The following is a 20,945-nucleotide window of genomic DNA, read 5'->3' as shown; positions in this document are numbered from 1 at the left end:
GGTTTAGGGAGCTGTGAGCCAGGAACTGTGGAGGAAGACCAAATCTATATGAGAACTGGTCATCTGAATGACTAACTATATATGTCTTCTAAATCACAATATCACAGAGGGACAGCACTGAGAATCTTTGTCAGTGACAAAAAAGAAAAGATAGGAAGTTAATAAAAATGGTATCAGTTCTATACGTGTTAAATAAGAAATACATAAATACTACAGTAAATATGGCACTTTACCTTGAAAAAGATCTAGTTTGTTTGTGGAAGTGGGCATTGAATGGTTTTAGCTTGGGAGTTATTGTGAATTGGTGGAAGGAGAGGAATGGGCAATTTGAGGGAAAGTTGGAATACCAGATGTTGATGGTTGTGACTCATCGCACACACGGTGAGCTGATGGAGCTGGTCGCTGTCTGCAGTGTGAGCTTGTGTTCCTCTGAGTCTTCCTGCGCAGCTAGCTTTATCTGGGGGCAGTTTTGTGCATTCCTTTACTGTTTCCCACAGACGAAATTGCACATAAGCAAAAGTGAAATTCACATTCTGCTCAAATGGTTGCCTGATATATCAATCGCTTTGGAACAAATTCTCATTTTCAAAGCAAGCCTGATAGCAGAAATGACTGTAAAATGACTGTTTCACTTTGAAAAAGAAACTGTTTGGAGTACTTTTTGAAAGGAGCAAGTCTTGCCTTAGCAAATGCTAAAATATGGTCAAGTACCTATTGTTTAAATGTGCTGGGAAAATAAACTAGAAACTATACAAATGTCCATAAACAGGAGACTGGTTAAATAGATGATGGGCCATCCATACTGTAAAACACTAGAGCCAATTTAAAGGAATGAATGGGGGTCTATGAGTACTGATCTAGAAAGCAGCCCAAAATAACTTTTAAAGTAAAAGAGTAAAAAGCAGAAAAGTATGTATAGTGTAATCATATTTGTATTTTTAAAAGCATATATGTGTTTATATTATGCATATATTTTCTTGTATAAGCACAGAATCTGGAAGAAAGCAAAATAAACTGTTAGCGGTGGGGTATCACACTGGGTGGGAGTGGACTTTTACTTCCTCTCTCATAAACACGTTTTGTTTTTGTTATTTTTAAGTTAAAAACTAAATGTGCTGGCATAAATCAATTGCAAATAGAAAATCCAGAACTATATGCTAATATATTTAAGAATTTATATGATAAAGAAGGCATCATCAAACAGTTAAGAAAAGAATGAATAATGAATTGTGTTATTGATTTGTATCTTGACAAAAGTTCAAATTATTTATATATTATATATAATGTCATATGTACATATTACATATACGTATACATTTGTCACACCAAAGTAAATTCCAAATGGATTAGAGTTATGTAGAAAAAGGGAAATGTCATCTACAAAAAGCTGATCATTTTTAAACTTTTAATTAAAAAAAAATCAAACTTGTGGATCATTTGAGCAGTGTAATGAATACCGTTTGCCTGGATTCGCTAGTTTTCAGCACTTGACATGTTTGCTTTCCCCGTCTCCCTCTACACACACTTTCATGTGTGTCCATGTGCACACACACATACGCACATTATTTATGCTGAACTGTTTGTGGGTTTGCGACACTTCATTTCTAAATACTCAGCACGTATCTCCTAAGAGCAAAGATATTCTCCTACGTAACCTCAATACCATTATCATGCAGAGAAGCTAATATTGACACCATATGGGTGGTCCACATTGTATCATCATCTAACACATTCATATTACCCTCCAAAACCCCAATAATATCCTTTATAGCTGTTTTTTTCATTTCAAAGTTCCATTGAGGAATGTATACTTTATTTATTTTTTTTAATTAAACTTATTGGGGTGACAATGGTTAGTAAAGTTACATAGGTTTCAGGTGTACAATTCTGTAATACATCATCTATATATCACATGGTGTGTTCACCACCCGGAATCAGTTCTCTTTCCATCACCGTATATTTGACCCCCTTTACCCTCTTCTAGAACCCTCCTCCCCCTTTACCCTCTGGTAACCACTAAATTGTTGTCTGTGTCTATGAGTTTTTTGTTTCTAATGCCATGTCTCTTTAGTCTCCTTTAATCTAGAATAGTCCCCCTATTTTTTTTCTTTTATAATATCTTTGAAGACATTTGCAAAGTTCTGGCCAGTGTCTTTTGTGTTCTAGACTGTCTCACAATCTGGATTTGACTGATTATTTCCTCATGACTAGATTTAGGTTAAAATTTTTTGACAAAAATATATCATGGATGACAATGTACTTCTCATTACATTAAATGAATGCTTTGCATTTATGACAAGGAAGTCTACTCTCACTACTTCAACATTGTACTAGAGGCGCTTAATGTCAGTTTGTCCCATTACCGGTGATGCTACATTTGATCATTTGGCTAAGGTGGATCCCCCCAAATATCTTCACTGTAGAGGTTGTGTTGTAGGCAGAATTTTCGTCCCCATGATCTTCTCTCCCCACAAATGTGTTTCATTACATGGCAAAAAGGGCTTTGCAAATATAATTAAGGTGACCACTGTCTTGGATTATCTCCAATGTAATCACATGAGCCCTTAAAAGTAGAAGAGGGAAAGTCAAAGAGATTCAAAGGAGGAGAAGGACTCGATGCCCTGTCGCTTGGAGATGGAGAAGAATACATGTTAAGGAAATGGGGACCTTAATCCTACAACTGCACGGAACTAAGTTCTGCCAACAACTTGAATGAACTTGGAAGTGGATTCTTCCCCAGAGGGTCTAAAAAGGAATGCAGATACACTGATTTTATCCCCATGAGGCTCTGAGCAAAGAATCTAGCCATGTAGTGCCAGAATTCTGACCTATATAAAGTGTGGAATAATAGATTTGTGTTGTTTTAAGTCGATAAGTTTGTAATAATTTGTTATGGCAGAAATAGCAGACTAATACAAGGATCTTTCCCTTTGTAATCAATAGTTAGTCTGAATTTCCCATTTCCCTATACTCAAAGGTCATCTATTGATTATTGCTCTCTGTGTCAGTTATTGCTTTGATGAGTGTGAGATGGTGATTTCCTAATTCTAACGTTTATTAGCTGGCATTCTTCTATAAAGAAGAGATTCTCCCCGCCTTTTTATGTATCACTATGAACTTATGAATTCTTTTAAAATTCAGTGTATTATCCCATGCTATTAATAGTCTTTGGAAATCAAGATTGACAATTTTGAACATAAAATTTCAAAAATTGAATATATTCACATTATGTGACTCAGCAAGTCCACTGCTAGGTTTACACCTAACAGGAATGTGCACATGTGTTCAGCAATTAAAATTCAGTAGAATGTTCATACAGCGGAGAATGAGCGATGTCCAGTGACACACAACCATATGGATGAAGCTCAAAAAGTTAATGTTGAATCAATTTCCTCAATCTGATGAAGGACGCCTACAAAAAACCCACAGTGAACATCGTACTTAATGGTGAAGACTAAAGGCTTTCGACCTCAGATCGGAAAAAGACGAGAATGTCTACTCTCACGACTTCTATTCAACATTGTACTTGGAAGTTTGAGCTAGAGCAATTAGACAAGTAAAAGAAGTAAAAGGCATCCAAATTGGAAAGGAAGAAGTAAAACTCTATTTGCAGATGACATGCTTTTGTATGCAGAAAGTCCTAAAGAATCCATTAAAATACTGTTAGAAACAGTAAGTGAGTTCAGTCAGGTTGCAGGGTGCAAGATCAATATACAAATAGCAATTATATTTCTATAGGAACAAGGAACAAACTGAAAATGAAGAAAACAATTCCATTTACAATATCATAAAGAATAATATACTTAGGAATAAATTTATCTAAGGAAGCACAAAACATACACTCTGAAACTACAAAACATTGTTCACAGAAATTAAAGAAGACCTTTAGAAAATGGAAAGACACCCCGTGTTCACGGATCAGAAGACTTGATATTGTTAAAATGGCACTACTCCCCAAATTGATCTATGGATTTAAGGTAATACCCATCAAACTTCCAGCTGTCTTTGCAGAAATTGACAAGCTGATCCTAAATTTCATATGGAAATTCAAGGAAACTTGAGTAGTCAAAACAATCTTGAAAAAGAAGAACAAAGTTAGAGGACTCACATTTCTCAACTTACTATTAATATAAAGCTACAGTAATCAAGACAATGTGGTAGTGGCAGAAGGATACACACGTGCGCACACACACACGGTGCCAAAAAAATGTATACACATTTTAAGAGAGGCAAAAACTGTATTAAAATTGTAATACTCAGTATATACCGATGACAAAAGATGAATACAAGTCACGTTTGACTTCTGCTATTACAAAAGGTGCTCAAAGTGGTTACCATCAGCATAATTTTAATACAGTTTTTTCCCTTCTTCCTTTCTTAAAATGTGTCTACATTTTTTGGCACCCTCTGTGTGTGCATTCATTATATATATAATCAGTGAAATTGAATTGAGAGTCCATAAATAAACCCTCATATTGTGATCAATTGATTTTTGACAAGGGTGCCAAGACAAATTTAGCGGAGGAGAGAATTGTCTTTTCAATAAATGTTATTGGAACCCTTGATATCCACACACAAGAGTGGATTTGGACCCCTACCCCACAAAATGTACATAAGTTAACTCGAAATGAATCAAAGACCTAAATATAAGAGATAAAACCATAAAATTCTTAGAGGGAAACAGCTGTAAATCTTTGTGACCATGGATTAAGCAGTCGTTTCTCACTTATGACACTTAAAACAGAAGCAACCAAAGAAAAAATAGTTAAGTTAGACTTCATCAAAGTAAAAACTTCGTGCATCAAAAGACACTGTAAAGTAAGTGAAAAACAGCCCATAGAATGGTCAAAAATATTAGCCAATCTTATATCTGGTAAGGGTCTAGTGTCCAAATTATATAAACAGCTCTTAAAACTAAACAAAAGGATAGCCCAAGTGAAAATGGGCAAAGGATTTGAATAGATTTTTATCCAGAGAAGACATCCAAGTAGCCGATAAGCACATGCATAGATGTTCACCATCACTAGCTATTAGGGAAATGCAAACCAAAACCATTATTTGCTATGATCAAATAATGGAGTATAACAGTATCGGGGAGAATGTGGAGTAATTGGAAGCCACATACACTGCTAGTGGGGATGTAAATTGGTGCAGCCTTTGTGGAAAACAATCTAGTAGCTCCTTAAAAGTTAAACACAGTTACCATATGACCCAGGACTCCACTCCTAAGTATGCACTCAAAAGAATTTGAAACATATATCCACAGAAAAACTTGTACACTAATGTTCATAGCATTATTCATAATAGTAAAAAACAAATAGAAACCCAAATATTCATCAGCCGATGAACGGATAAATAAAATGCAATATTTTCGTACTGTGGAATATTATTTGGCAATAAAAAAGAATGAAGTACTTATACATGGTTCAACATAGATGAACCTTGAAAACATTATGCTAAATGAAAGTAGCCAGTTCACAAAAGACCACATACTGTATGATTCCATTTATGTGAAGTGTTCGGAGACCCAAAGTAGAATTGTGGTTGCCTAAGGGTAAGGGGGTTGGGAGGAAATGGGGAACGATTGAGAATGGGAGCAAGGTTTCTTTTTGGGATGATAGAAATCTTCTGAAATTGATTGCAGTGATGGATGCACAACTCTGAACATTCTAAAAACTACAAACACTTTGCAATTAAGGGCGAATTTTATGGTATATGAATTTTAGCTCAACTAACAAAAGAGTGCATACTGTATGATTCCATTTATATACAGTACAAAAACAGGTTAAAAAAAAGTGTAGGCTGTTAGAAGTCAGGACAGAGGTTACCCTTGTTGGAGGTGGGGAGTAGTAACTGGAAGGAAGCATGAAGGAGGCTTCTGGGGTACTAATAATGTTTTGTTTCTTAATGTGAGTGCTGTTACATGGGTGTGTTCATTTTGTGAACATGTGTTGAGCTGTGTACTTATGATACCAGTGTGCACATTTCTCTCTGTATATCATACCTCAATAAAAAGTTAAAAATTTTTAAACTTTGTAAATAAAAGCAACAAACACTGGAAAATATTTGAATCAAGTATTATAGAAGAAAGGTTAATATCTACATAAAGAATTCATTCTAAGTTATAAGGAAAGCATCAAGACCCAAATGACTAAGTTGGAAAAAGAAAATATACCAATAAACAATTTCCAAAGGAAAGATTAATTACACAAGAATGAACTTCTTTCTACTTCTATTTTATTTTATTAGCAAACAACTTGTTTAAATGATAGTTATGTTAGAAATTTATTCTAACATGGCTGATAGCACTGTAAATTGATAAAAATCCTTTGGCGAAGCACCGTAACCGTATCAAAGTTTATAAGTATGTCCATTATGTTTGACTCAATAATCCCACTCTTAGGAATGAAGCCTAAGAAAGTAATTCAACTAAATAGTGACGGGGTACTAATGAAGGTGTTTCTCAGAATAAAGGAAAACTGGAAAAACAATGAATAAATGTTTAAATAAATAATGCTACACCAGGCAAACCTAGAGGCCCGGCTACCACAGGTAGGGACTAAGAGAGCACTCAGAGAGCCCTCCCAGCAAATCCACGTTGCTGCCCTGGGCTGTCGCCTCCTGAGGAAACTTGTAGAACCATGTCCAATATGGAGACACACCTCTTTAACTTGAAGTCTGGCAGCAAAAGAACTTAATAGGCATGCCAAGAAATGCGATAAAGGAGAAAAGGCTGATAAGGCCATTCGGAAAGGCAATACAGAAGTTACAAGAACACACATTGGAATGCGGTTTGCCAGCAGAACCAAGCCATTAATTTCTTGAGAATGAGTGTTCGGGTTGATGCTGTGGCAGCCACAGTCCAAGCTGCAGTCACAATGGGCAAGGTAACCAAGTCCACAGCAAGTGTAGTTAAGTCCATGGATTCTACATAGAGGAGTAAGCACCTTGAAAAGATTTTGGCCTTGATGGACAAATTTGAAGCACTGATGTTCAAACACAGCAAATGGAAGACACAAGGAGTAGTGCTACAACCCTAACACCACAACCACAAAACCACGTGGATATACTACTTCAAGAAATGGCAGATGGGGGCGGCCGGTTAGCTCAGTTGGTTAGAGTGTGATGCTCTTAACAACAGGGTTGTGGGTTCGATCCCCACATGGGCCACTATGAGCTGCGCCCTCCACAACTAGATTGAAACGACTACTTGACTTGGAGCTGATGGGTCCTGGAAAAACACGTTTAAAATAAAAATAAACAAATAAATAAAAAAGAAATGGCAGATGAAGCTGACCTTGATCTCAACATGGAACTACACAAGGTCAGATAGGGTCTGTTGGCACAATTGTCACTTCCACAGGACGAACTATCAGAGAGACTTCTTATCTATGTGGTAACGTGTAATTTAAAGAACTGGTGCTTTTGTTGACTTTACCTGCATCTGAAAGATTTTGTGTGTGTATATGGATAAGTTGCCCTCCAATTACAGTAAGACCACCATATATTACGGAGTGCTTCAATGCTGTTAATATATAACTCTTTTCTTTTGACATGCTGCACTTTCTAATACTTTAAGAAATCCCAAGGAGTTTCCACCATAACAGATTTTACGGGTTTGTATATTAAGTTGAAAAGCGTGAGGAGTGTTTTTATTTGTAGATGTCTTTAACCAAGATAGCACTAGCTTGTTGTATATAAAACATCTTACTAAAAAATTACATCAAAAATCTAGCACCAAAGTACTACAGCATAAAGATTTTTATACAGAAAAAAATAATGGTGCATCGCTGCTATGGAATATTATACACCCACTAACACATGTTTTCAAATTACGAGTATCAATTTGAAAAAAGTTTCGATCATGAAAAAGGGAATGTACAATTATATGTCAATTTAATATGTGATACTGAAGGGGGAATGTGTCTCTGTGAGTCCCCAAATGATGTAGGGGACTTTGGAGTGAATGAGTGAGCACCAGGATCGTGTCTCATGAGACCGAAGAATGGAAACACGGACCCAGGAGAGGCACAGAATTTTAAAAAAAGGATAGTTTATTGAAAGCAAACTGTCAGAGCTCCCGAGCGGGAGAGGTTCCCTAATGGGGTTGCCCAGTGATTGAGGCAAAAGCTCTTAGTTTTGTACGGTCCCTTGCCTGTTTGGGGAAGGGGAGCTGTTTGAAGAAGGGAACTGGCCCCTTCTAATGAAATTCCTCTACCAGGTTTGTTCTGCTTGCCCATCCTGAAGGAATTAGCAAAATAACCCACTCTTATCTATCAGATCTGCTCCATTTGTCAGGCCAAAAGGAATTTTATGATTAACCTCAAGGCCTTGTGACATTTTGTCCTGGAGTGAAGGAGGAATTTCAAAATCTGGAGTTTTAGGATATGGCTGTCTTCGTTTATTCTACTAGGGACCTCGCTGTCTACCTAAAGACATGCTAGCTAAACTGTCTCAATATCATATATATATAATATATAGACAAATATGTATATAGACTATGCTATATACACACACACACACACACACAGACATACACACACACCATAACAGAGCATGCAAAAACAAATAGTTGGTTTGTTAGGAATTATACGTGACTTTTTTTGCAGTTTGCATTACTGCTACATTGTTTTATAATAAAAACAAATAAAAATTTCAATGTTTTGCACCTGGCCATTGTACCACAAGAGATTTTGAAATAGGAGAAAGTCCACAGTGATTGAACACACTGTGGAACTTCTGACAAAATAAGAGCTGAGGAAGAAAATATGGTTAAATTCTGTGTACAAATTCATGAAAGGGATGGATAGGTGAGTGAGAGTAGCTGTTCACAAATGTTGGAATGCTAGAATTGGAGGGTACCTCCTGATGCTTCTAAGTAGTTGACCAAGTTTTTATTGAATAACAGAGTGCCTGTTAAGTCCACTGTTAGACTTGAATGGTGTGAGTGTATGACCAATGATAAGAATTACTGTTTACATACTGGGCTTAAATTTATAACACCTATTACTCCAAGAGGGAGTCATCCATTACTCGACCTAATCGTCCACTGCTGCCTATAAAACACTGCACTTGCTCAGCTGGTCTCTACATGGTTCCCTGACTTCATGCCTCCCTGTAGGTCCGCAGCTCATCCCCCTTCATGCTTCAAGGCTCAGCTTAAGTCTCTGCCAACTTCTATCCTCAACCCCTTATAATCTAAGAGGGCTCTGCTCTTGATGTACTCCAATCTGTGCCGATGGCTTCTTTCCTTGAATATTTACACCACCATTTTGTCAATTAGTCTCCGAATTGAATCCATCACCTACTCTAAGCAACCAAATCATTACCATACACACCAATATATTATTCTGAATATGTATTCAGTTTTTACTGTATGCTTCCCCTGTGCCAGGCAGGACGACTTGACTTCGTGATCTCATCTAAGCAGCACAAAAACCCTGTGAAATGTACGTATTATATCCAGAAACTGAGACTCAGAGATGTTAGAAAATTTGCTCCAGGTTACAGTGGCTGTGCCTGAAATGTAAGGTAGGTCTAACTCCAAAGACTGCACTCCTAACCACTATGTAATGCTGTTGCAATTCTACTGTGTTTTCTCACCCTAACTAGGGTTTTAAAATTAGGAAGGCAAGGATTTTATTCTCTGTTTCCTTTGAAGTCGCTTCATTGCTGCTCAAGATGCTATACACAGTCAGTGCTCAATAAATACTTAAGGAATGCCCAAATGGAGCAGTAGCTAGCTGGAAATAACCAATTACTTCAAAAAAGATTCAGATTTTAGACAGAGTTCGTTGGTGACATACTCATAATGGATGAAAGGAAACAAGGATATTTGGGTCCGTCTCTGATCCCTGAGACGTTTTGGTGGAGAACTACTGCTTCACACCCCTTGTCGCTCCCTTCCGACTAAGAAGTTATTGGGCTGGAAGGCATTATGGGTCTGACCCCCGGTGTGATCATTCTTTGATTCCTCCGCTCCTCTTGTGGTCCCCAGAAACTCCTTACCTAAAAGGGCCTGTGTCTGTGTTGGCGCTTCTCCCTGTTAGGCTTCGCTTGGTGTCACACCTCCTCTCCTTGCGCATTTAAATGAGGTTTGGTACCTACGGGAGGCTGGTAGTGAAGTCCACCGGGCCAGGTTTTATCAGTAAGGTGGTGAATAAATAATGAGGGTGTGATGTCAGGCAAGCCATGCATCTGAGCCTCGGCTTACTCATTAGTAAAACGAAATTAAATAAGCTCCCTCCTTCAATATTTCAATATTGTCAGAATTTCATATTTAATAATTTAACATTTACACGTAGCCAGAGATGCACTGTGGTGAGATGGAGCCTAGAAGCCTAAATGGGATTGTGTACAGGTAGGGGTTGAAATCCTCTTCCATAAAAAATAAATTGAAAAAAGGAACACCCACAGTTGAAGGTGAGAGCTGAGGGGCCAGCGTCAGATGGCTGTCCATCATCTGACAGGGTCCTTGGGAAAAACTGCAGGGGTGAGGGAACCTGGTGAAGGAAAGCAAGTTAAGGAAGGCTGAGAGAGAAGAAGTCGGGGGCTCTCTCCCGTGTTGTTTCCTCTCCACCTCTCTCCCTCCCCCACCCCCGCCAATCACTGATTCCGACTATCAAGGCACAAAGGTAGAAAAATCCCAGGGGGTCTCAGGCCAGGAAGCGTCTCATTGTCCTGCTCAAGGTAAGCGACGTGGAAAGGCTGCCCTCCCCCTTTCTCGCTCCTCGCCACGCTGGTCTTGCTGTACCAAGTGGGAAACAGGGTCAGGCCCCACGCAATCCCTTTTGCAAAGCGGAGGAGTGTGTGCGTGCATGTGGGTGTGCGCGCGCGTTTGTTTGTGTGTGTTGTGTGTAAGGAGGAGGATTGGGGGTGGGATTCCATGACGTTACTGGCTCCGCCTCCGGGGGTATATAAGGGGCTCTTGGCGCGCAAGGACCCCAAGCAGCAGCTTGAAGCCTGAGCAGCATAACTCTGCACCTCCAAACCAACTCGCCTTAACTCAGCCTCGCCGAAGCCGACCCGGCTTGCAGCCGCTTTTGGTAAGCCTTGGGGGCCGACACGTGCGTCGGAGGGGGACGGCGAAGGTCAGGGCACGCCGAGGATTCTCTGGCAACCATGGCTTACAGTTGCATCAACGGGGCCGTGACCTGTTGCTGGCGAGACCCCGGCCCCGGGGCCAAGGCTCCCCTCTCCACCTCCGCCCCAGAACGTTTCTAGATGGGGCATGAGCATCTGGGAGCTGAGTCGGGGGGCCTAGTGAGGAGCCCCTCCTCTCCGGTGTGAACAATTTCGGGCTGCTCAGGGGCCCGTCTCGGGGCGCGTCTCCGAATCTTTACATGTCGAAGCCCCGCCTCACTGTTGATGCTAGCAGGTCAGCCTTAGCGGGGCGGGAGAAAATGGGGGGACATTTGCTTACTCCCCAGGGCCATGGCCACGCAGTTCCGCGGTGTGGGCTTGGTGGGGAGGGATGGAATGGAGACTCTGCTCACTTTTGATCTGCTGACCAGGTCGCTCCCCCTTCCTCCGGGGAGCTAGGAACCACACCTACGGAGTGGCCCTGGGGGCAAGGAAGGTGGATGCTGGGCTTCTTCCCACATTGGCCGGCCCCTCCCAGGTCCCCTCTGTTTAATTCCCAAGGAGCTACAGGCCAGGGAGCAGACATTAATATTAGGTTCCATGGTTCCTGAGTTGGGGTCTAGGATAAATCCCCCAGTTTCCCCGTGAGAAAGAAGAGTCTAATATTCACGGAGCACTTAGGAGGTACTAGGCCACGGTACTTCCTATAGGGGGCTTTCACATGCCTTTCCTGAAATGAGTCCTTGCACAAACCTGGGCGGTATTATTCCTGTGGAGGAAGAAACTGAGGTTAGAGGAAAAGTGACTTGCCTTTGTTTCTTCAGTAGCCTCCCCCCCCATACCCCCCTTAGCACTTGTGCTTGTGGAGGGGGTATTGTAATTCATTCTTAGAGCTTAGGGATAATGAGCCCTACTGAAGAGCTTCTGTCTGGTTTCTCACCAGATCCTAGCATCCTCTTGAATTCCAGCTAGAATGCTGTGGAAGGCACTTCGCAGATTTGGTCGAAAGCTGGTACGCAGACGTTCACTGGACCTAGGCATGGCTGAGTCTCGCCTTGCCAGATGCCTGAACACTCTGGATTTAGTGGCCTTGGGTGTGGGCAGCACACTGGGTGCAGGCGTGTATGTCCTGGCTGGCGAGGTGGCCAAAGATAAAGCAGGACCATCCATTGTCATCTGCTTTTTGGTGGCCGCCCTGTCTTCTGTGTTGGCTGGACTGTGCTATGCGGAGTTTGGTGCCCGCGTCCCTCGGTCTGGTTCTGCATATCTCTACAGCTATGTCACTGTGGGCGAACTCTGGGCCTTCACCACCGGCTGGAATCTCATCCTCTCCTATGTCATCGGTGAGATGGTGGGCAGTTTGGAAACTGCACAGCCAATGAGGGGGCTTTTTAGTCAGGAAATTGGGGTGGAATGTGAAGTCATCGCAGGAACCATTACCCTTAAATGTGTGTGTTTGCTGGGGCGCTGGGAGGGTTCAAGGTGTGGAGAACTTGTTTGTTCTGCTTACCTCTGTCCTGGTTTCCTTCATTGACTAATTCTGGTTCTTACAAAGTACGACTAGGTGAAAACAGCGGGATTCTTGCGAGACTGGTATGGGAGAGGGAGGAGAGGAAGGAGAAAACTTGACCCCATGTTTCTCCCGCTGCTCCACCAGGTACAGCCAGTGTGGCCCGGGCCTGGAGCTCGGCTTTCGACAACCTGATTGGGAACCACATCTCTCAGGCCCTGCAAGGAAGCATCTCACTGAACGTCCCTCACGTCCTCGCAGAGTATCCGGACTTCTTTGCTTTGGGCCTTGTGTTGTTGCTTACCGGTGAGGCAAGGGACAGGGTACCGATCGGGGCGGGGCTAGGAGGGACTAGGCCTGAGAAAAGGGCTCGGTGGGGAAAAAAGAGAAGCTGGGAAGGACCAGTCTGCACAGAGGTGGGGAAACAAAGTGTGGACTGGGGACCTGCTGAGTCCCGAATGCCTTTTTCCCACAGCTTTGCTGGCTCTGGGGGCTAGTGAGTCGGCCCTGGTGACCAAAGTGTTCACAGCCGTGAACCTTCTGGTTCTTGGTTTTGTCATCGTCTCTGGCTTCATTAAGGGAGACCTGCACAACTGGAAGCTCACGGAAAAGGACTATGAACTGGCTGTGGCTGGAGTCAATGACACCTATAGGTTAGGAGACTCCCTCAGGAGATGCAGACCTGTGAATATGATGGGGCCAGGGGGTACACACTGAGCGACTGGAAGAGTGGGAGCCCAGGCCTTGGACACCTAGCTAAGTGTCGCACATTCCAGAAAGGGCAGGGAGCTGGCTGGACACGCCCTTACCTTTGTCATCATTCTTCCCCTCCAGCTTGGGCCCTCTGGGCTCTGGCGGATTTGTGCCTTTCGGGGTCCAGGGGCTTCTGCGTGGAGCAGCTACATGTTTCTATGCATTTGTTGGCTTCGACTGCATTGCTACCACTGGTAACACAGTCTTTGCTTTGTGTCGGGGGCTTGGGCACAGTGCGTGTGCGCTCAGGCCGCATGCAGATTGGGGGTGGTAGAGGTGAGCCTTTGCCCTGATTCCGAACCTTGTGCCCCTTCCTGCAGGGGAAGAGGCCCAGAATCCCCAGCGTTCCATCCCCATGGGCATTGTCGTTTCACTGTTCGTCTGCTTTTTGGCATATTTTGGTGTCTCTTCGGCACTCACGCTAATGATGCCTTACTACCAGCTTCAACCTGAGAGCCCCTTGCCTGAGGCATTTCTCCATGTTGGCTGGGCCCCTGCCCGCTATGTTGTGGCTGTTGGATCCCTGTGTGCTCTTTCTACCAGGTCAGTGTCAAATGTGCTCCCTTGTGCTGTCCGAGTCTCAGGCTATGGCATTCAGGACTAGAGAACATCCCTAAAAGGGCTGTGAGGAGAAGGTGGAGACTCCTTAACCTCACAGGCTTGGGGAGAGCGATCGCAGTCAACTCAATGCTACTCTGGCCATTCTTCTCTCCAGCCTCTTGGGCTCTATGTTCCCCATGCCTCGGGTGATCTACGCAATGGCGGAGGACGGCCTCCTGTTCCGAGTCCTTGCCCAGATCCACAGCGACACACACACCCCCATCGTGGCCACTGTGGTCTCTGGCGTTATCGCAGGTGAAAAATCATTTTTGCCCTTCCCCTAGATGTTTTGCCAACTTGCTTAACTTTGCCTCTTCCCTTTTCTCATTTATTTTCTGCTTATCAATTTCAGCATTAATGGCGTTCCTCTTTGAACTCACTGACCTTGTGGACCTCATGTCAATTGGGACCCTGCTTGCTTACTCCCTGGTGTCTATTTGTGTTCTCATCCTCAGGTGAGACTCCCTCCGCATACTGTGATTTGGGTTTTTATTGGAGGAGGAATGATGGAGATCTGCTCCTCCTTCCTCTGCCTCCATCATCCTGACTCTCCTTGAGGACTGTGGATGTCCCTCCCTGCCCCAAAGAGCTACTTTTCACGGTGACGAGGACGGTTAAGCTGCGTGGGAGATGATGACGTGGTTAAGGGTTGTTCTTACTGCTGCCTTCTTACTCTAACCCCAGGTATCAGCCTGACCCAGAGATGAAGAATGAGGAAGATGAATTGGAGTTGCAGGAGGAGACGCCCCCTGAAGCGGAAAAGCTGACCTTACAGGGACTATTTTGTCCACGCAACTCCATCCCCTCTCCACTCTCTGGCCAAGTTGTCTATGTTTGTTCTTCACTGCTTGGTGAGCAATGGAGTTTTTCTCTGGGGTGTCTCTGAGGTTGGCATGATGTGAGGAGACAGTGTGTGGCATTTGGTGACTGAGGGGGAACTAGGGAGAGGGTGACCCTTCTTGGAATGGCGTGCCTGATATCTTAACACGTTGGTCTCAAGAGTTGTTTTTGATGTTTCTCAACCTGACTCTTGAAGCTCTACTGGTGAGTGTCCTCTGCCTGGTGCTAGCCCAGTGGTCGGTTCCGCTGCTGTCTGGAGACCTCGTGTGGATTGCAGTGGTTGTGGTGCTCCTGACGCTCATTACTGGGATTACTGGGGTCATCTGGAGACAGCCACAGAGCTCTACTCCCCTTCACTTTAAGGTAAATGACCTCCCTCTTTCCCCCTACAACCTGTCTTGGAAGAAAATAGGCTCCAGATACCTTGTAGTCTGAAAAAGTTCACAGATATTCTCTAATTGGACAAGGAAGGAAGGCTCTAGGAGACACGTAGGCCAAAGACTTCTTCTCTGACCCTCCTTAGTTCCTTTCCCCAAACTCTGCATGTTCCTGGCAGTCCCGTTTGAGGCACACTGAATGGTGGACACTGAAATACACAGTTGGGTAGGAATTGCACTGTTTCCCGGCCTGAGTAGTCGTCAGGGGTCTCATTTAGGTCACCTGGCGGAGCGCTATGTACAAAGAAGATTTTGCTTTTGTTCCCAGGTCCCTGCTTTGCCTCTCCTCCCACTACTGAGCATCTTTGTGAATATTTACCTTATGATGCAGATGACAGCTGGCACCTGGGCCCGATTTGGGGTCTGGATGCTGATTGGTAGGTATCCACTTGGGAAGAGTTGGCCTCTTGGGTATCCTACCCCAACTCCTTTCCCTCTTGGTTTCAAGTAGGAGACCTGTTAGCCTTTACAGGTCACTATTTCCCCACCTCATAGCTACCTTTCCCCACTTAGGGTTTGTTATCTACTTCGGCTATGGAATTCGGCACAGCCTGGAAGAGGTTAAGGGTGGCCAACCCCCACTCAAGTCTAGGGCCCCCACTGTAGGCCTTGATCTCAGCCGTTCCTGTACACCGTCGATTTGACATCTCTCCTGAATGCTCTCTCGTCTCCCTGCACAATAATGGAGAGAACTCCTGACCACATGGAGAGCTAGGCCTCCAATGAGATGGTGGGAGGACATTAATAGAGCTTTGCTTTGTGGAGTGAAGGATGTGTCTCCTGTTTCTTATCTTTGTTTGGAAACTTGTCTACTTTTCAACTGTGTCTGTAGCTGCTCACTGGCCTTTTAAAAATTATTAAAAGAAACTAGAAAAACTGTGTCTTGTTCTGTGCTTGCTAGAGATGATGTGGAGCCCGACTTGCAGTGTGGAGAGTGTCACATAAGTGGCGTGTTTGCTCCAGTCACCACAGAAGTATCTGTTGTGCCTGTGTGTGTGTGCTTCCTGTTGGCTCAGGGTTGGAGGAGGGTGGTGTAAATAGCCATCCAGTCTAGTCACTTAAAGGAGTGATCTTGAGATGTTTCCCCTCCCTATACTAAAGGTTAGGTTCTGAATAAGTAGATAGAAACACTTGTCTCTGGGATTTGGGGCTGGGCTCTAACCTCAACACTGGCATTGGCCAGGGCCTACACTGAGGCCATTGTCTTCTGTTCCACCCCTTGGAGTTGGACCAGTCCCACGCTCCTGTGACTGCCTGAGCAATAAAAATTTTGGCTGGGGTGTTTGGCACTGCCCGAGAGGAGAAGTGGACAATGGGGGGGGGGGTTGGTAAAGAGTTGTATATATGTATAGACAATGATCACTACAGAAGTAGTAAATGAACAGGTCTGAACTGCTCAGACCAAGAACTAGTCATGTATTCAACAAACACGGGGCTCCTATGAAATGCTAGGTCCTAGCTGGGTTGCTGGGGACACAAGCATGAATAAAACATCCCTACCCTCAAGGATCTCACTGTCTAGTGGGAGAGACACAGGTAAACAAAGCAGTGATTTGCAGCAGGGCAAGGTGAGTGCAGAGCACTGCGGGAACTCAAAGAAGGACATGCTTGACAGAGTATTGAATCAGTGTTGTGACAGGCTGGGAAGGGCTTGTGTGGCAGTGAAGAGTGTGCCGGGACCAGTGGAAATGTGAAAAGCATACTGTGTTCCGGGATGTGCCATACAGTTAATGTGGCTGGAGGGTAGTGTATATGGGCTTGCAAAGGATAACAGACCCCATGAATGGCCTTGTATATGCTACCAAGAAATGCAGATTTCTTAAATGTGTGTGGAGTGGAGGATTCCAGGCAAGGGGCATGGTTGGATCTGTTAGTCTGGCAGCAGCGAGGAGAATGGCTTGGAGGAGGGTGGTGACAGCTAGAGCAGTGAGATGATAGCTACCATTTATTGAGTTTATTATATGCCAGATACTGTACATAGAATTTCATTTAGTCCTCGCAATAATGAAGTAGATGTTATGATCATTACTTTTCACAGAGGGGGAACAGGTTTTGGGTAAGAAATACACTCTAGGTCACATAACTTGGAACAGTCAGGTCCAGGGCACAAACCCAGTTCTGTCTGACTGCAGTCTACTCTAACCACTGTGTGACATTGCCAGTGAAGTTAGTTAGGAGGGCATTACAGTCATTTGGGCAAAATATTCCAGGGTTTGGGATCAGTTGGATGTAAGAGATTACATAGAAATGGATGATTTAGATTTCTGGGTAAATAATCAAATTTGTTACCCAAGATAGCATAAGAGGAAGAGCATATCTGGGGAAAGATGAATTCAGTTCTAGATATGTTGTCTTTATAAACATGCATGAGTTTAGCTTCATAATAAGTGAAGATACGTAATCAATTGAAACATGGAGTGGGGCAACAGATTCAGGAGTCATCAACTCAGGACAGAAGCTGTGTAGGGCTAAAGACTGCCTTGGGGCAAAATAAAAACTTGTAGAACAAATTATGTAGTTTCCTTTATATTCAAAGAACTCTGACAAATAGTAAGAAAGAGATGAATACCTGATAGAAAAATGGGTAAAGGATATAAATAGTTTTCAGAAAAAGAAGATAAAACACCAACAAATATAAGAAAAACACTCAACCTCATAAGTTAAAAAAGTGCAAATCAAAAGAGCCGTGAGATCCCAGTTCTCATCTTACAGACTGGCAAAACATATTTCCTTGATTAGGGGTTGGCAGAAGTGAGGGTAAACAGGCAGTCTTATGCATGGTGGGGACATACATTCTTGTAACTTCTGTGGAGGGTAATTTGATGATACAAGAATTAAAAACGTTCCTTTTGAGCTGACAATTCCACTTACAGGAATTTAAAAAAATCTTACATATAGTAAGGGTATTTACTACGATGTTACTCATAATTGTGTGACATTTGGAAGCTACCTAATGGGCACCAGCAAGGAACGTTAACTGAGTTACAATACTTTCATTCAGTGGAACACCTTGTACAGCCATTTAAAAAACTAAATAGACATATATGCCAAGAGGTGATGTGAAAAGATCTCCAAGGTACCCTGTTAAGTAGAAACAACAAAATGAGACCAAAACCCCAAGGTGCGAAACATTTATGTGAAAGAACCAGAGGAAGTATTCATAATTTTCTTTTCTGGGAAAGTAGACAAACTGTTCACCTCTGCTTTCTCTTCTGTACTTTTCCAGTTTTTCAGGAGGTACAAACGTTACTTTTATCACTATTATGATGATTACAGTAAAATCGTCATAATAAATACTAGTAAAAGATTGGGGGAACTCGAACATTTAAGGGATAGGGGAGGAGGACTCTGCAGGAGATGAAGGAATGACTGAGGACAGGAGGGGTCATGGGTTTTGTTAATGGATAATGGTCAGATGGTGGGCGTGGAAGCCTCATTGCAGGGGCTTGAATGAATGGAGAGTAAGGAAGGGGACATAGGCTATAGGCGAGCATTTCAGGGCAACAGCTGTAGAGAGTGGAGGGACAGATTTGTTTGTTTGTTAAGATGGGCAATTGTATTTATATACTTAAAGAAAATTGTCAGTGAACAATAAACCACTTGTGAAGGAGGCAGTAGTTGTGTGATTTGGTTCTCTAGCCTTCTTTCATTCAATGAGGTGTTTGTCCGACAGGTTAGTCTAATCTCCATGAATTCTCCACTTGTGTAATTCCTGTACTATTAAAAAAGACCTTGCTTTTGTTTAGCTTAAATACACTTATTTTAAAAAGAAAACATTTTACTGGTATCATAAATAGAAAGCAAAATATTTTCCTAATGCACATTAAAAGAAATATCCAACTGTTTTAAAACATTTGGCTGTGAATAACCTAAAACAGTCATGTATACCACACTTTGGAAACACTTAGGCAGTTAACACAGTAAAGAATCTCTGTAGGACGCTGTGCTTGGAGATGGAAAAGAAAATTGCTTTAGGCATAGTCTAATCTTAATCTCCTCAAAGAGTCAGAGATAAAATTGGCCCAAATAACCACAAAGACACAACATAGAGGTATGTGAGAAGTGCTATAAGAATTCACACAAGGGAGTGCTGGGAAGTCTTCATGGAGGTTGAGGCTTTTAAGCTGTGGCCTAAAGGATAGGTGAAATGTGTAATCTGAGAAATGGAAAGCATTTCAAAAGGAGGGAACCTTATGCACAAAGGCAAGAAGATGGAAAATTTTATAATTCAGTTTGCCTAGAGTCTAGGATTTTGAGGGAGTGAAGTGGAAAAATAAGGCAGGAAAGGTAGATTCCAGTCAGGCTCTTTTTTTTAATTAAAATTTATTGGGGTGACAATATTAATAAAGTTACATAGGTTTCAGGTGTACAATTCTGTAATACATCATCTATATATCACACTGTGCGCTCACCACCCAGAGTCAGTTCTTCTTCTATCGTCATATCTTGGATCCCCTTTACCCTCATCTACCACCCCCTCCCCACCCAGTCAGATTCTTGAAGGCCATAATTCCAGGACCTGCAATTGAAGAGCAAGGAGTGTGTGGATGAGTGTGTTATAATATGTGAGGGAGAGAGTGTCTGTGATTTGGTTCAAGGAATCACACCTCAGCTACTCATTCACGTGGTTGTACCCTAGATCTTGCCAGAATGTACACCTCAGAAATCACTAATTCAAACATCGAGTTCTCTGTCCACAAGTCCCCAAGCTTCCCCAGCTCCCTTGCTCCAGCATCCCCACGGCAACCATTCCTTGACCTCATGAGTCCTCCAATTCATTCTCTCCCCACGACATACACTTTCTGTCTTTTTTTTTTATCAGTTTCCTCCAGCCTTTGCTTGCTCCCTTTCCCACTTAATTCCTGAATATATTACCATTATCTCTCTTGCAAATACCCTCAGCTTTCCAGTCAATAGTCCCAGAGAACTATGCCCCTCCACCCCACCCGGAGGAATCCAAACATCTCCATATTTTCACGTGATTGGTGGAGGCAATCAGACAACTTTCACTAAGCCCTCAATTGTGCTGGGAATCCTTTTTTTCTCAGAGTCCCCTGCTCTCTGAAACAACTGTTTCTTACCTAGTCACATTCTGCCAATCTCTCCCTCCTACTCTGCTGTTGACTTTGCCTCACATTTTACTGCGAAAACACATGCCCATCAGATAAAAACTCCCTCATCTTCCTGTGGATTTCTAAAAATGAAAATAGCTTCTCTTTTTCTCCCCTAATCATAAAAATGTGTTCATTGTAGGAAATTGAAAAACTGAAAAATATAAAGACAAAAGTAAAGATTCTCCCAAATCCCACTACTCAAAGATAAACATTGATAACACTTTGGTAAATGCTCTTCCGGACAATGTTCAAATGTGCATACCATTTGACTTAATTATATACCTCCTGAGTAAACTTTTTTCCTTTCTTTTTTTCCCAATTTACATATTAGTGGGATTAGTTGGTCCCTGTGGCCACTTCCGTCTCTCTCCCCCATTCATACCCAGGTGGAAACCATCCCAAGAATTTTTTTAGCCACTCAAATTACATCTTTTTTAAGCAGTTGCTAACTTTTCTCTTTTTGAAACTCAACTGTAGGATATAGGCATTTGCCAGTGTTTTTAAAGGCTGTATAAGTATTCCACTCCATGGTGCTAATACATCCTAACTGTATAACGAGTCCACATTTAACTAGGTGAACATTAAGTGGTTTACAATGCTTCAGTAAAC

The 20,945-nt window shown here is 42.6% G+C and overlaps 1 protein-coding gene, 1 non-coding gene and 1 pseudogene across 3 annotated transcripts; all 3 read left to right on the top strand.

Annotated features, from left to right (window-relative positions):
- Positions 1–6,450: 6,450 nt before the first annotated feature.
- LOC109455956 (charged multivesicular body protein 1B2-like) lies at positions 6,451–7,565 on the top strand (annotated as a pseudogene).
- On the top strand, positions 7,097–7,170 carry TRNAK-CUU (transfer RNA lysine (anticodon CUU)). Its single transcript has one exon. It is a non-coding gene; the product is annotated as a tRNA-Lys (tRNA).
- Positions 7,566–9,406: 1,841 nt separating the features above from the next.
- On the top strand, positions 9,407–16,098 carry SLC7A3 (solute carrier family 7 member 3). Of its 2 annotated transcripts, XM_019747918.3 has the most exons (12): positions 9,407–11,045; positions 12,026–12,425; positions 12,740–12,898; positions 13,068–13,245; positions 13,427–13,539; positions 13,666–13,888; positions 14,061–14,200; positions 14,298–14,400; positions 14,630–14,796; positions 14,982–15,148; positions 15,491–15,599; positions 15,736–16,098. In XM_019747918.3, the coding sequence occupies exons 2-12, from the start codon at positions 12,056–12,058 to the stop codon at positions 15,864–15,866; spliced, it is 1,860 nt and encodes a 619-aa protein (XP_019603477.1). In that variant the 5' UTR covers positions 9,407–11,045; positions 12,026–12,055; the 3' UTR covers positions 15,867–16,098. The 2 variants fall into 2 exon arrangements, with proteins under 2 accessions (XP_019603477.1, XP_019603478.1); XM_019747919.3 differs by lacking the exons at positions 13,427–13,539; positions 13,666–13,888.
- Positions 16,099–20,945: the final 4,847 nt, after the last annotated feature.

The sequence above is a fragment of the Rhinolophus sinicus genome, chromosome 18 (genome assembly GCF_057876585.1).
Source record: "Rhinolophus sinicus isolate RSI-liver-muscle chromosome 18, RSI-T2T, whole genome shotgun sequence".
Lineage (NCBI taxonomy): Eukaryota > Metazoa > Chordata > Mammalia > Chiroptera > Rhinolophidae > Rhinolophus > Rhinolophus sinicus.
Note: the sequence above shows the minus strand (reverse complement) of the source record. Positions and strands in the feature narration are given on the sequence as shown.

Coding starts and splice junctions, on each gene's coding strand:
- SLC7A3 (XM_019747918.3), top strand. CDS start 12,056: ATGCTGTGGAAGGCACTTCGCAGATTTGGTCGAAAGCTGGTACGCAGA. Junction 13,889..14,060: donor CTGTGTGCTCTTTCTACCAG/GTCAGTGTCAAA, acceptor TCTTCTCTCCAG/CCTCTTGGGCTCTATGTTCC. Junction 15,600..15,735: donor TGGGGTCTGGATGCTGATTG/GTAGGTATCCAC, acceptor TTCCCCACTTAG/GGTTTGTTATCTACTTCGGC.